This window comes from Rhinopithecus roxellana, chromosome 1 (assembly GCF_007565055.1).
Source record: "Rhinopithecus roxellana isolate Shanxi Qingling chromosome 1, ASM756505v1, whole genome shotgun sequence".
Taxonomy (NCBI): Eukaryota; Metazoa; Chordata; class Mammalia; order Primates; family Cercopithecidae; genus Rhinopithecus; species Rhinopithecus roxellana.
Window position 1 is genome coordinate 129,262,563 of NC_044549.1, and position 16,464 is coordinate 129,279,026.

The 16,464-nt window shown below is 42.9% G+C and overlaps 1 protein-coding gene across 5 annotated transcripts in view; it reads left to right on the forward strand.

The window, feature by feature from the left end:
• Positions 1-4,093: 4,093 nt before the first annotated feature.
• IGF2BP2 (insulin like growth factor 2 mRNA binding protein 2) overlaps positions 4,094-16,464 on the forward strand; it is a 194,811-nt gene continuing 182,440 nt past the window's right edge. For 4 of the 5 annotated variants that reach the window (XM_030931009.1, XM_030931012.1, XM_030931003.1 and 1 more), the window contains exons 1-2: positions 4,094-4,361; positions 5,929-5,989. In XM_030931009.1, the coding sequence (XP_030786869.1) occupies positions 4,184-4,361; positions 5,929-5,989 (239 nt within the window). In that variant the 5' untranslated portion in view covers positions 4,094-4,183. The remainder of the gene's footprint in view (positions 4,362-5,928; positions 5,990-16,464) is intronic. The other variant, XM_030931019.1, reaches the window with a different exon arrangement.

Below are 16,464 nucleotides of genomic sequence, written 5' to 3' on the forward strand. Positions count from 1 at the left end.
ACCTTCTAAAAATTACCTCCAAATGTTGGTTATGCCCCAGCCTTCCAGCAAATAGGCTTCACTTTCTCTTTCAAATTCTCACATTATCTAGAGACACTGGTTATACTGACTACATTATCAGTTGAGCAAAAAACATTCCACTATGGCTTTGTAGGTTCAAAAGGATCGCTTGAGCTCAAGAGTTTTAAGACCAGCCTGGGCAACATAGTGAGATCCCATCTCTTAAAAAAATCTTTAGCTGGGCATTGTGGCATGCATCTGTAGTCCCAGCTACTCGGGACACTACGGTGGAAGGACTGCTTGAGTCTGGAAGTTTGAGATTGCAGTGAGCCATGATCACCCCACTACATTCCAGCCTGGGTGACAGTAAGACTCTTCTTTTTTTTTTTTTTTTTAAAGAAAAAAAGAAAAAAACTTAATACTTATGAACTCTTTGTTGTTAGACTAAAATATTGTTTCCAGGTGTGTTTCAGGCCCTTTGTGTGATCAAGAAAAAATTATACTTTCCTGGGCTTCAGTTTTACTACCTGAAAAGAAGGATTAAGAAAGCTTGTCCCAGCCACCTTATCACTGTCTTGCCCAAAAGAATCGCTGGGAAACCATGAGGATCTGTACTGCCTTTGAAATTCTTGAGGAAAATATTAGTTAATTCATGCTTTAAAACGTAATATGCCTACTATAAGATTTTCTCCAAATTTCTGACCTCTGTTAAAACGTTCATAAAATCTTGGCTTATCAGGCGTAAACCAAGTCTAGATCAATCAAGATGATCTCTGTTTCAGCTCTCTGGGGGAGGGACAAGTAGGGGAACTCAAGAGAAAACAGGTAGAAAAGAAGTTTTGTCTGGCAGGAGCAAGGTCTCTGGATTTCTGGTTTTGCATTTGGATGCTGTCCCCTATTGTCTTCAGAGGTCCCTACTCCTTCTCTATCATGTGAAAAATAACTGCATTCTAAGATAAGGCACTGTAGATGCTGCAAACCAGGGGTATAGTGGAAGCATGGCCTCCATCACACTTACAGTTCAAGCCCTCCTTCTGCAGCCCTGCTGTTTCCAAAACTCCAGCAGGACAGTTGACAAGTGCAGCAAAGAGCAGTTATTTCTCAGAAAAAAAAGTTTCCGTGACTTGGTGAAGCAGGGTAAGAAGAGTTCACCAGAAGCCACCTGATACGGTTTGGGTGTGTCCTCACCCAAATCTCATTTTGAAACGTAGCTTCCGTAATCCCCACGTCATGGGCGGGACCCGGTGGGAGGTAACTGAATCATGGGGGTGGGTTTTTCTCATGCTGTTCTTGTGATAGTTAATAAGTATCACGAGATCTGCTGGTTTTATACAGGGACGTTCCCCTGCACACGTGCTCTTGCCTGCCCCTATGTAAGATGTACCTTTGCTGCTTCTCCACCTTCCGCTATGAGGAGGCCTCCCAGGCCATGTGGAACTGTGAGTCCATTAAACCTCTTTTTCTTTATAAATTACCCAGTCTTGGGCATTTCTTCAGAGCAGTATGAAAATGGACTGATACACCACCTCTGCCAAGAATCTGTACATTGTCTACTGCCCATGTGAAGCTGTTTTTCGTCTTACAGTAGGACCAAATAATTGATGTATCTAAAATGTTACACAACAACAAAACAGCTTTTCTAACCTGTTGGAGAGGAATGAGGCCAACTATTCCTGCCATTCTCATTTCTCCTTTACATGTACCCGTGAATAAGCAAACGTGCTGTCTTATAATATATAGGTGACCATATCAATTAGGAGCACGTGTGTAAATAATCTAAAGATGGTTAGTTCAGTCTGCTGAGGTTTATGCATGCACAAGTCATGCTCATTTGTGATTCTCTGATACAATTTAGTAAAGAAGCATCCACACCTAATTTATCTATTACTTTGGGGATTAGTAACCAAGTTCATTCTCAACTCCTGGAGCAGTAAAATCCGATTCTTTTTCTAGAGAGAGAGAAAAAATATGTGAATAGTCGAGACAAAAGCCAGAATTCAGATAACTGCAAATATCTAGGTGAAAATGGATTCATTATTTTCTCCTCTGGACACCTAACTAGTTAAGAAGATCTCCTTCTCTAGAATAAAGTCTTTTAAAAGTTCATGACTTCCTGGTGGAAAGAAGAGAAACAGGTCAGAAACAGTCTGAACCACCCGCTTCTCAACACGCTAGGCAGTTACCCATTTTGTAGCCCTCACAATAGCCCTGCGAGGACTGGTTATCTCCTTATAGATGAAGAAACTTAGGCTCAAGAATGCTGGAACATCTCAGGGCACAAAGCTGGGGTAGAGAGAAGGTCTGAGTCAGGGGCAGTTAGGCCTTCCACTCCAACGGTATTTCCCAGACCAGAATCACCTGGGAGTACTTGCGGAAAATACAAAATCCAGCAAGACCCGTTACCTCCACGCCGCTCACCAACAGGAAAGCTTGGGAAAGACAATACTACTTCACGACCCAGTCAGGAGACCCGAACTTGTTCCATTCCTACATTCGTGACTTCTCCACCCAGGGACATCCCCCCGCACCCGCGCCCCAACGCCCTCACAACACCCAGTATTTCCACGATCAAACCTTCAACTCTCCCAAAGGCCCCCAGAGGTCCAGAGCTTGGAATCTTCTGCCTCCTCACCTCTGAATCCTGCCATTTTTCTCCCTCCTGTAGAATTTCATTTCCTGGCCGGGACCAGGCTCTAACCATCAGGCTTCCAGCCGGGCCCCGGAACTTGCAGCCCGCTCTAGCCTGTCTGGATCCTGCCCGAGCCCCTCGGCTCCAGCCTGCTCTCATCCCAACCCTGCCTCTTCCGTCGGTCACGTTGTTTCCTCCGCTTGGAAGGACCTCTTTCCTCTCCCGGCCCTTCCCAGTGCTCGGGGAACTCCTACACAGCCTGCGCTCCTCCGCTTCCAGCCACCCTCGCCTCCCACCACCCTGGCTTTGGAGCGGAACCGGCCGCGCAGCCATGCGGCGAGCATCCGTACCCCGGCCGCTGACCCCAGCCCCTGGCCCCTCGGCGTTCGCTTCCCCACCCGCCACCTGGCTTTCGCCGGCCGCCCGGGAAGCCCTCGGCACTTCCCAGAATAGAGAGCAGCTGCCAACGTCAGGCTGCCGCCTGCCGCGGGGTTCCGGACGCGCGGGGTCTGGGCGGAGGGGACGTGACTCCGCGCTGGCCTTCCGCCTTCCCTCTCCGGTCGGGAAACTGAGGCCCGGGACCGGGAACCACTTTCCCGCGAGCACGGCCCGCGAGGGCCCGGCCGACCCCGGTCCCAGGCGTCCCGACTCCCGCGCGTGATCCTTCGACCACACGCGCCGCTCGGTCGCCTCGGAGAGCGTGGCGGGGAGCGGGTCTTAGAGCGAGCGCACGGCCCGGGAACGCGCAGAGCGCCAGCCTCGGCCAAGTCGCTACGAAAGTTGTTGTCTCCCAGCCTGCCCTCGCCTCTCACCTCCGGGACACACCTTCCCGCTCACCCAGGCAGCCGCGCACTCACATCCGGTCCACCTTGCGCACACCCCTCTCCGCGCTCACTGGCGGCCCCTCTCTCTCCCACGCCCGCGGCTCCCCGTCGCCCCCTCGCGCGCTCCCACCCGCGCCCGGGGCGCGCCTTCCCCGCCCCGCCGCTCGCCCGGCCTCGGCGCCGCGCCCGCCCGGGGTTCCGGCGCCCGGAGCCCCAGCCCGGGGCCGCGACCCTGCTTCCGCTCGCCTGGCGCGGGGCCGGAGCCCAAGCAGCCACTGCCGAGCGCTGGGGGCGCGAGGCAAGGGGCGCAGCGGCGCGGGGCGGGGAGGGGGCGCTCGCTCGCTCCCTCTCGGCTGCGCACACGCCCGTACAAACTCTCACACAGACACACGCGGGGTGCGCTGCCGCCGCCCGCCGCTGCTCCTCCTCCCGCCACCGCCTTGAGAGGGAGAGAGAGGAAGGCAGAGAGAGCGCTTTGTCCGCGCGCCGCCGCCCGGCCCGGGACTCTGCCCCGAGGAGGCAGCCGCGCCGAGTCCCCGCCTCCGCCTCTGCCCCCGGGCGGGCCGGGCCGGCCGCGGTGGGGGGAGCCAGGCTGAGGGTGGGGGTGGGTGGCGGGCGGGCGGAGGGCGGGGAGGGGGGGTGGAGGAGGAGGAGAGACGAGGGCAGCGGAGGAGGCGAGGAGCGCCGGGTACCGGGCCGGGGGAGCCGCGGGCTCTCGGGGAAGAGACGGATGATGAACAAGCTTTACATCGGGAACCTGAGCCCCGCCGTCACCGCCGACGACCTCCGGCAGCTCTTTGGGGACAGGAAGCTGCCCCTGGCGGGACAGGTCCTGCTCAAGTCCGGCTACGCCTTCGTGGACTACCCAGACCAGAACTGGGCCATCCGCGCCATCGAGACCCTCTCGGGTGAGCACTCAGCGCGGCCCCCTCCCCCGCCTCGCCCCGCTCAGGCCGGGACGGCGCCGGGAGGGAGGCCGAGTCCGGCGGGCGGCGCCCGGCGGCGGCTCCCGCGCCCGCACGCTCACTTCCACGCACCAGACCCTCAACTCTCGTCGCCGGCCCGCTCCTGGGACGGCCCGCTACCCTCCCCCAACAGCTCCGGACTCTGCCCTAGCCCTTGGGGCCGCAGCCTTGGGGCGCCCCCGTGCCCCTCCGAGGGTTCCCGAGGCTCGCCGGCTCCTTAGGGGCACCCCCTCGTTCCCCTGGCGCCCCGGGCTGCTCTGTGAGCTCCCCCGCCCCCCACCCTTTGAGCGTCCCCCGTCTCACTTCTCCCCTGACCTTTCTGTCACCCCCTTTGTCAGGGTACCCCCTTCCCCAAATCCAGCGTCTCCTCCTTCCCCGGCCGGACCTTCTCTCTTCCCGTGCCTCGTGCCCAGGACCTCTCGCCCTCTGGCGTCTCCTGAGCCGCACTCTCCTTTTGAGCCCCCTCCCCACCTCGCCCCACGGCCCCCCACTTTCGGCACCCCCTCGGCGCCACCCTGATGACCCCCTTCGAGGTATCGGGGCTCCCCCAGCCCCAGCCCTCGCACGACGGCACATCCCCTCGGTTCTCTCCCGAGCCTCAGTCCCCTCTCGCTTGCTCTCTCAAGCGCTCCTATTTTTCTCTGAATTTTTTGTCCGATTTTATTGAGAAGAACTCGGGGCTGGGGGCTTTCCGCCGCCCGTCCCCCCGCCTCCCGCTCGGCCAGAAGCACCTTTTTACGAGGTGCCCTGTCTCAACTCGGTGGGGGCCCGGGTTGAGAACCGGGAAAGAGGCGACCGGGGGGCCCGCGAGCGCGCTGGAGCCCAGACGGGAGACGGAGAGCGACACACACACATACTCGCGCGCGCGCACTCCCCAACTCTCCCCAGCACACGCTCCGCTCCCAGCCGCGCGGGCCCCCGGACCCCGGCCGGCGCCCCCCGAACCCCGGCAGGGCGGGAGCCCCTTCCCCACCGGCGTGTGGAGTGGGGGCGGGGCGGCGGAGAGGCCAAGGTGACACCCTGGAGCGGGCAGGGACAGGGCTTTCGCTGCGGTGGACTCCGGGGGGCTTCGGCTCGTTTTCTCGGGGCCACCGGGAGGAGAGGGCAGGGAGGGGAGCCCGGTGGAGCCTTCGGGCCCCGGGTTAGCGGAATGGAGAGGTGGGGGCCTGGAGAGCAGCGGGGCCGCGCCAGCCCTGCAGCTTGAGTTTCAAATGAGCTCATCCTTTCAAATTGGCGCCGCTCTTTATTAAATTTGTTTTTCCGGTAATGCCACCCACGGCTATACCTGGGGTCCGACCCGGGCTCGCACCCTTCCCGCCTTGTCCCGAGACACGGGGCGCCCACCTTTCTTTCCACTGGGCACCAAGTTCGGCCAGCTCGATCCGGGTAGGAGACCCCTTGGGGGCGCCCGAAGGCGGAGCCCGAGCGTGGAGTTCCGTGCGTGCCCCTCCTAGACCCCCGCGGGCTTGATCTAAGCAAGGTTCTGAGTGCTTTAATTTCTGTTTTAAAGGTAAAGTGGAATTGCATGGGAAAATCATGGAAGTTGATTACTCAGTCTCTAAAAAGCTAAGGTAAATATACTTTGCTTAGTTTTTTTTTTTTTTTTTTTTTTTTTTTTTTTTTTTTTTGCGATTGGCCTTACGTATAAGTAAAAAACGTACACACAGCTTTGAAAAACGTGCTTTTGGTAGTTTTTAAAGGGGCTTTTGTTTGTTTCGTTAGTGGAGATGCATAGTTTAGAAAGCTACTTTTTTTTTTTTTTACTTTCATTATATAAGGTGTTTACTGTTCTTGGAAAATATCTGGTGCCTAATTGGGGGTCGGGGTGGCGAACACTAGCTATGTTCAGTTCGCTGGGACCCTGTAACTTGTTTATCAAAAATTGCTTCCCACCCCCATCTCCCGCCCCTACCCCCAGCAGAATAGCAGCAAATGCTTGTCAAGACTTCCTGTGAGATGCGAAGAGTAAATATTTACTATGTCAGCTAAATTGCTTAACTAAACTTAGCGATTAATTACTTTTCTCTTTTAAATAGTTTAATGTTGAATAGTAAAATAATTCAGTAAGGGGTCAATATTTTGCATAGCTTTCTAAAGAAGTGAGTTGTTTGGATTGGATGGCAGTTAAAAGCCGGACTTTTTCAGTCACTGAGACTACTGAGTATAGCTTCTGAGCATTTTGTTGTTGTTGCTTGTAAGAAATGTTTGCGGCTAAAATAAATACCCTTGTGAAATCTATAGTTATATTTAAGTGCACTGTTGTTAATGACGGAGTAACAAGTTTTGTGGAGGTTGGATTTCTCCACAGTGATTTGCTAACATGAGAAGAGAATGAGAAAACATCTTTGTTTAAAGTTTATTGTGGACTTTAAATTTGGGCCCTTTATTACTCATTCTAAATTTTTTTCTTCTGCTGTGTGTCGAAACTTAGTTTATATCCCATTCACATACATTTCTTCACCATTAGTCATTAGGTAGCTGGACTGGAGCTGTTCAGTGAAGTTTTTGATTACTACCTTTACAGTTTATCAGTCAACAGTGTAACCACCTGATTTTTGCCAGGATTGAGTAGATTTTAAAACAAACTACCCTCATTTTATAAATACTTAGATGTGTTGTTGAAGGGATTTTTAAAAATTGTGTGCCACATTTCCAGATATGTTTTAAGTAAGCAACAGAATAACTGTTTGCTAATGACCTCTGTGGCATATGAGAAAATTACTTAAATCCTGTTTTTTTTTTTTTTTTTTAAAAAGGTGAGTTACGATTTGTGGTTTCATGTGTAATATTAAGCTAGTTCTTTCCTCTATTGGGAAAGATGTAATATGTAACCAATTGGTTTTCAATAAGGTATTCTAAATTTGTATACTTTTCTTTAAAATAATATTTTTTGCTTGAGAAGTCCAAGTTGAAGCTTTCTATTATTTACTGCAAATATAAATTACTATCTCATAACACTTGAAAATTTGCAGAATGAATATATTGAACAGTGAAATAACTACCCCAAATATTTGATACAGTATGTTTCTGTGAATGTTTAATTCTGTTGGCTGTTTGTGGTCGTGAATACTTTTGGGGGTTATAATTAGTAAAAAAAAAAAAAAAAAAAATCACTAGAATTTTATCTTTGTTGGTGTCTCATTTCATGTTGCAGTGTGCATTTAATTTTGTAGTATACGTGAAATACTGGTTTATCTAAAGTTATTAACAGCTCCTAAAACTTCTCACAAATGTACTACTTTTTATCTTTTTTCTTTAAAAATGAAGATTATTTGCTGTTAGCCAGAGTGTCATTTAAGTAATCTTATTCTGTTTAAGAGTTCAGAATTAAAGGCATGTCCCCAGTTTTTAGTATAAATTAAATAAAGAGCATTCTAGGATTTATACAGCCCTAATAGTTGATGATTTCTTTGAACATGTGGGCGATGTGAAATACCCAGGAGGTAGATTAAAATGCGCTGTGTATGATTCACTACACTGAAAATGTTTAACATTCCAAATGTATGCATAAGCTGCTGCTGTAGAGGAGTTGCATCATTTCTGATTGGATGGTTTTAATCTTTTTTCCTTTCCTTTATTAGTTTAAATGCAGAAATTAGCTACTTGTACTGCAGGCTAAGGGAGAGATAGCTAATGACCGGTATTGTGTACTGAGATCAGACTTCAGGGATGAAGCAGCTGTATGTTCTCATGTCCTGGACACTACCACGTTGGTGGCTTTCTAAACCCAGGGTACTGTGACATTTGAAACCAAAGCTTTTATGTTATATGGAGACTATTTTGGTGTTCTGGTGTTGCATTTCTATGAATATTAACAAGTTAGAAGTAAATGTGGCAGTGTTAAGTCAATACTATATGTGGTTTTTGTGTTAGTTGAAGTGAAAATGGGAAGAAAACAGTTCATCCTCATTGCTTGCTTACTTAAAAGTCATTCAACAATTGAGTGCATTTTCTTTGTATTGTAGTGATTTCTTTGATTTCTCAAGATTTAGTTTTAATATCTATATCTCATAGATTTTTTAAAGTTAATGATAGTTTGGGAGGAGATGTTTTTATCTTATGAAATTATTAGCATGCCATTTGCTTACCAATTGTATCTTTTGTTAAATATTCTGGCATCATTTTATAATAGCATGGTAGACTAGATACCATTATTTTCTCAGGTCACTTAGAAATAGAAAACTCTTTTCTTTTTACAACATATGTTTCATTCTTATTAAATGCAAATTATTCTAATGTCAACCACACATAAAGCATTTATTTCTCTTTGTTGGTTTCAGGCTGTGTTGAATAAAAGTGTTTGAATCTTTTTTCTCTATCAGTATTTCTTGGTAGTACATATGGTCAAATGTTTATTAAAGAGGAAAAAGCTGGTAAGCTTTAAAATGCTGTTAAAAGTTTTGGAAACTTCCTTGACAGAAATTTCATTTTTGGTGTCGATGAAGGTTAACTTAAAAATTATGTGTATATGTATATATATATATATATACACACACACATACACACATATTGCATGCCTTGTTTTGAACATGCTAACTTGAATGTGCTTTTGTACCTAAAGTTGAATGATTCTGTGAGAAGCAAAACTTTGAAAAATGCAATTGCTGCCCACCTCTAGGAAGTAAATAAGTGGTTCTAGACATTCTTTCACTGAGATGGTGTGAATACTATGAGATAGTGTAGGAAAAAGCTATGAATTTGTCTTTCATGAGTTAAAAATCAGTAATTGTGTTCACTCCAATGCAAATGAATTTGGTCTCCTATAGGAATGTTAAAGAAAACAGTATCTCAATTGTATTTTGCTTGTATGTACTACATTGTGTATCGTTGAATTAAATACCAAAAAGAAGAAAAAAACACCCAATCTCAGGCCCTCCCTGCAGCAAAGTCTTTTGCTGCATCAATTTTTAGTTTTCTAGAAACAGAAATGACTTTTATTAGGTTGAAATTGTGTGGTACCTTCCTATTTTAAGAATTTGTTGACTTAGAAATTAATACCTGCATTTGCTTACATAGATTCCATGTGTAGATATAACATATATTAACACAGAATATATGATATTAAACTGTGAGATTACTTTTGATTTGGCTTTGGAGTTAAACTTTTAGTTTCCTAGAAAAAAAATATTGTTAGTAATTTTTTCACATGGTGCTAGGTAATACCATAGAAAGTTGCACATCAGTGTGACCTTGAAGAGATAAGTATTAGAGTTAAAATAGAAGCAATACAGGAAAAAATGAATTTGATGACATTGGTTAAAAATTCTAGTTTACATTTTTAAAAGACTGGTTATTTGATGCTTTTACATCATTTAATTAAATGTTAGAAACCAATGAGATTTATACATCAAATAGATTTTATGGTTTGCTTGATTTTTTTTCAATTCACCAAATACATAAAAATTTTAAATCATAATATAACAATTTATAAAACTATTTAATGGCTGAACACCTAAACATTAATTCCAAAGGGTGATTTGTGATATGTAGTACAGCTGCCAAATAGTGCTTTTTGTGTGTTTCCTTATACTTATGGCGAGGTGTAAGATGACCAGTAAGAGATGGTCTAAGCATTTTGTTTTTTATTGTGTTAACCTGAGATTATCCTTTGGTAGAGAGAAGATGAGAGGATATTAGTAATATTTGTACAAAGCCTTTTATACTTGATGATCTAAAATACAATATGTTTTCTTTAAGAGAAAAGCATTTAACTTTAAAAATATTTTTAAAAGAAGATTTAGAACACATTGCATATCAAAATTGTCATTTCACTATTATTTTGAGTAAACACTTGGTTTTTGTGTTTTTTTAATGTGTGGAGGTTGCTCCAGATTTTCAAGTAAAGTGCTGGGGAAATGTAAATGATTTTGAATTATGCATAAAAGGATAGTGACTTAGGCACATTTATTAAAAGTCAAAAAAGCTATGAAAACCAGATTTCTACAGGAACTGTTTATATATTTGATACTGTCAAGCTTTTCTAAATATTTGCTGTCTGTAGCTGAATCACTCTTCCAAGTCCTCTGTGAAACCCTCAAAAGTAGATGAGCAATTGGTCAGAATTGTTAGAGGACGTTATTTGAGCTAAATGTTTCCTCTCTCTGTTTCAGCAGTGTATGTGCAAGTGTGTGTATATGTTTTTTGTGGGGGACAGTTTCAGGTAGATGGTATCAAGAGGGAGCAGGAGATCTTTAATTGAACAACAGTTGCTCTGGAATGCAGTCCTGAGAAGGCTCAAGAAAGTTGCTTGGTGATTGAAACCTGTGGCAAAGGGAATCAAGTGCAGTGATATTTGCCTTGAGTGATGGATAACTCTCGCAGGTGGTTAACCTTGTTGTGAAAGCCAAGTCATAGGTACCTGGAATAGCTTTTACAGTGAGCGTGCTACTGAAAGGACCATCAGTGCAGCATCTGCCCTCCTTCCTTTTCACTTGGCTGTCCCCTGTCACAAATGATTTTGTGAAGGCTTTGATGATTTTGTAAGCCATTTTTTAAGTGCCAGAAAATTCAAGATTTGAATATGCACTTTCGTTTAGAAATTCTATACTTTGAAAAGCAATATGGTATTTTGCATAACACAAGTGCTCTCAGTAAGTAAACTTCATTAGAAGACGCGTTACATTGAAATAGTTTCTTTGGAGACCTAAAAATGCTGAATAATACATTTCAAAATATATTTTAAAAAATCATATTTAAACATCACAAAAGTGTCTTCAGTGTTCTTTTCAGTGTTATAAAGTAGTGGGCTTGGCTAAGCTAATTTTTAGAGTTTATGCTCTAAAACTTTCAGTCAAAGCATTATCTCTCAAAAGCAATGATTAACTTCTTAAATTGAGAGATGGGAGTGTTCCGTTTAACAAAACATGCCCCCAGAATTTATTAGTAAAGTTTTATCCTTCTTATATTCAAATTCAAGTTCAAATTATTTTGGGTATTCATTCAAAAGCAGTATCATTGAAGAAATAATAGCAAATAAACAGCAAACACCTACCAACGAAGATAAGTCTTTCCTCCCATTTATCATCACCATTAAAACATTTTAAATCTTTTACTTTATGATTTGACTTCATGCTTACAAACTTATAATTTTCATTTGGTGGCATGGACTCTATGGGTTCTATTTTAGGCAGCAAAATTGCAGAGTGCTCAGAGCATTATTTTTAAGGTTTTACTTTTCCTGTTTTGATCATGGATTTTAGTCTGGTCTCTCCATAAAATAGTGAAGAAAAATTATTTTCTTCTGTAGAAAACTTCAGATTCCATTGCTTGGCTGCCAAAGAGAAGAAGGAATACAATAATTATTTCTTTAATTTGGTTTAGAGTTTGATGATTGAGATAGAATAAGTACAACAGTGAAAATGGATGCTTTTGCATTAATAGGAGGCATTCAAGCCCAAAAACTAGCCCTATTCCATCATTTGATAGTTATGTCTCCTCCCTAAGCCTCTGCTTTTCACTAAATAACGTCTGTATTTTTGAGATACATTTCGTTTATTCCTCATTATGTGTTCTACACTTTATTTCTTAAAATGTGAACACTCAGTAAGGATTTTCCCATTCTGTTTAGTGTCAAGGACATTTCATAAATAAAGCAGATATTTTAATAAGTCTGATAAATGAAAATTAAGAGTTTTGATGCATGTTTTGCGCTTTCTCTTATTTACCCATATCATAATAAATATTGCATCTAATGACCAGAAAAATTTGTATGGGAACATTGCAAAAATAATTGTATTTTCAGTTTTTCTTATTGTCATACAATTAATGTGTCTCAAAGTAAGGATTTGCCTTAGTGGGAAGCTTGAATTTTTAAATTTTTGTTTTAAATGTGATCAGAAAGGTTGATGATTTCATGTATTGATATTTAAACAATGCTAGTAGTATTATCTCAGGGAGGAATATTTTTTTGTGCCTGCATCTTATATTCATACAGTACTGATGCTGTTCCAGCCTCTTTGACACATACTTTCATTTATTCCCAATAATAATTTTGTGAAAAATAGGACAATTGTTATTATCTCCTTTTTTTTGGATGAGGAAACTCAGTCTCAGAGAAGCTTAATAATTTGCTTAAGGCCACGTGACTGTTAATTAAGTAGTAGGGCTAGAACCCAGGTCTTCTGAGGTTCCTGAGTCTCACTCCACTGTACTTCCTCTCCGTTTAACGTTTTAAATTAAAAAAGTCAGCTGAATGTGTTACAAAGTTCAAAGAGTGCTGTTCAAGAGTGGTAGAAATATATGAAAATACATTTGTGAATTGAACCTTTGCAATAATCCTACATCGGTCTCAGTGATCTGTACTTTGCTGTAATTTTTAGAAAAAAATAATTAGAAACAGAGGTAATTTTAAAAGTAGCATTGCACCTCTTCCCATCTCTGTGTTGCCCAAGGACAGAAGTGGGGAGTATACCTAAGCAGGTTGTGGGGTGGTTGTTGTTGTTGTTATTTTGCTTTTTTCAGCAGTTGCATTCCTGACATAAGACAAACATTTCTTTCAACATCTGAGCCACACAGATTAGACAGCGAACCGTCACCCGGGTCAAGACTATGTGCCATGTGGTAAATGAAAGTCTAGCTCAAGGAATCTCCTGGGTAGATTCTTCACGGGGTTCAGACAGCCTGTTGCAGAGGTCAGGCCTGTGTTGTGGTTTACGTGTTTCCCTGGTAGGAACTGCCAGGTCGTTCCCAGAGGTGGTATCTCTCTCTACATCACTTTCTGTACTGAATAAGGCCTTGGGCCTCTCCTTTGAGTATGGGGTGAGTGTTAATAGGGATAGTATCCATAAAGTTCTCAGAGTTCTTTATTAATTTTACAGTCGCTCAAAAACATATGCTAAATAACAAAGCATGTGAAGTACAGTTCATTTCCCCTCAACTGTAAACTTTTCCTGCATTTATCTTCGTTTCCTTTAACTCTTGTGGACTGTTTATGGTGGTGGTGGGAGGGAGGGAGGAATTATCAAGGAAAAAAAATAGGTGAAAGAAGGTTATTTCCAGCTCCCCATGCATTTCTTCAAGTTAATGCAGTCCAGAGTGGGGTATGGCATTTTCTATGGAATTTTAACTCAGGAGATGGGAGAGAGGAAGAGAGGTAACTAATACTGGGTGGGTGCTATGTGCTAGGCACTGGACTAGGCTTCCTGTTTTATGCTCCCCACAGCCTGAAGAGATCCATTTTTATCCTTCTTACACAAAGGGCTTTAAAGCTTCAAACTCTAAAATAACTCCTTTCTCCTGACCAAAACTTCAGAAGGCAGTGACTACCTTACCCTTGCTGTCCATCTCATTTGAATATGCAACAGAACCTTAGCAATGAAGTAGAAAGTTGTGATAATATGTACACAGGCTATAGAGTAACTTTTTATATTATTCCTACCTTGGAATAAGAGACAAAATTTCCATATATAAAGCCTATGCTGAGAAAGATTAGGAGCTGATGTTTTGTATATTTTTAATTTAATGTAATTGAAAAGAATTAAAAGTGTTAGTCTTAATTTGAAGGAACATCCTTGAAGTCGTCCTGTTGTAGAAACATTTATAATTATATAAAGAGAAAGAGATATTTTTAAAAAAATCATTGCAGTTGACAGTTAAGTACAAAAAACATACATGTATGCAGTGTGGGAGGAGGGCCTGTTCCATGCTTTTGACCCAGATATACATATTTTTTCAAATCCTGAAAAAAACTTGAGGTTTTTTGTTTAGGATACAGATGTTGCACAAAGGTTGGCATGCTTTCATTTTTATGTGTATTTTTTAAAATGTCTGTGTCTTAGAGAAGGAAAATATGGAATTTTTGTAAATTACTTTTTAGAAAATGGTTCACCTTATTAACTTTAGAACATTTTAAACCTCTTTGACACATGAAAAAGCCAGTGAAAGCACTTTTTGATATAATGCTTAAGTATCTTATGCATCCGTTACTTTTTTATCTCATGCATTTTGTTATTTTTTTGTTTAGTAACATAGGACTTCAGATAGTTATACTACCAATGAAATGAGATATATGAGGTTTTCTTCTAGATAGACGCCATGCTTTTTGACAAGAACGTAATTTTATATAATTTATGAGATAAAATAATTACTTTCCTCAGTCAAGAACCTCTAATAAAGCTTAAAAGATTACCAGGAAAGACATTTGTATACTATATCTTCTCTTTCTCTTTGAAAAATGAAACAAAAAATCGAGTGGTGATTCTTTGGACAGGTTAACCTCATACCAATTCATGAAATAGAAGGTGTTTTTGAAAAAGCTCATGTGAGGATAGGCTATGTAGTATTTTTGGATTACATGGAGACCTTTTACTTTGGTCCCTCCTGATCTTTGTGATTTTAACAATGCATACTTTGAAATTTCAGTGGATGTTTTTCTTTATCATTGTATGAATAAGATTTTGAAGTAAAATGTTTTGTGCCTCTTTATTTGAGAGAGTCAGATGTAGATGATAAAAGCAGTTTAACCCTGAAAAAGTGCAGTTGCGCCTCTTCAATTGTTAAGAAAGAAGGAAGGGAGGAGGGAAAAAGAGGGAGGAGAGGAGAAAGGAGGAGACCATAGAAGCGTAGGTGACTAAACCATGTGTACAGCTTCTGCGTTTTCTTTCTATACTTCCAGAGCACGTGGCAAAGACTGGTCCTCGCTGATAGTGTATGGAAGATAGTGATTCCAACGGTGACAGCAGGACTGGGAGTCTCACACAATGTATTCTTTTCTTTGACACTTAAAAACTCTGAGTATGTGGTTGGCCTGCCCCAAAAAAGGTTTTGCATTTCTTTCTCTAAGGCCTCACACCAGCCACTTCCTCTCTCCTTCTCCTTCTCCTTTGCATTTCCTTGGGGATGGCTGGAAAGGGCTGGCAGTGTGGTGCCTGGCGTGTGGGCCTGCCTGCAGCCCCATTGCCCCCTGTTTGGCCGAGGGTTGGGGAAGCCGGGGAGGCATGTGTGTGCTTGCTCAATGTGTTGGAATGTATGGGTTCTGTGGCATACGCTTACTTGGAATGTGCAGCAGACACATGAGCTTCGATGGTCGTGGGGGTCTAACATTATAGGCTTTTGTAAGTGGTTGAAAGTTTGGGTTACTTTTTTCCCCTGAAGTGCAGTTGTATTTATTCTTTGGAAAGGGAAAACATCTTTTTTATTTTTTGTTTTTAAACCATTGATGGATAGAAAATAATGTTGTGGATACATAAATAATCTAGCCTCTCTCCTGGATCCAGCTGTACTACTGTTTACCCCTTTCTTTTCGAACTGATAGTGATGTCTTCAAGTCATGGACACTGAATTTGTAAACTAAGCCTTGTAAAACTCCCTGAGTTGTGCCACCACTGAAGATGATGAAATCAAATTTTAAGCTCAGATATTGAAAAATGTGGAATTGATTCTCCCTTTTAAGGAATAGAGAACAAAATACTAGTTGCTTAATATTTGAAATTTTTGGCTGTTTATTATTTTAAAAATATTTATATATTTTTCTTTTCAAAATATTTGAGATGACAAAGGTACAGATTACTCAATTATTTGAATTAAAGAAGACAGAGATTTAGATTTGTAAAGTAGGTAAGTCGAAAACGCATTTTAAGAGTTACAAAGGGCCCAGGAACAGGTGGTTGGTTCTAATATAATTATTTCTACATCACTAGAGTTTTGCCAGGGAAGAGTTAGCTCTTTGTTCATTGATTTGTATATTAATGGTATGTTGTGTCTATTTCAATAATGGTTTCAAAACAATGATTTAGATACCGAAATTGATCAGTGGCTTTAGTTCATGTGTATCAATTATGGTCAAGGTGTTAATACCTACTTCACACATTTCCAGGCCAACATTGTATCTTTTGTTCTCTATGGCAGTTTTTATTAAATACTGTTCCATACAGCCTTAGGATTCCAAGGAGATGCCAATTTATGGGAAGGACGAATGGGTGTATGTACATGGGAATCCTGGCTTCTTACCCACCGTGCAGTACGAAGACAGCTGCATTTGTTGCTGTTTTATATACAGAATTGGAGTTGAGTCTAAGATTTGGTTTAGAAAAGGGGTTTCCTGCTTTAA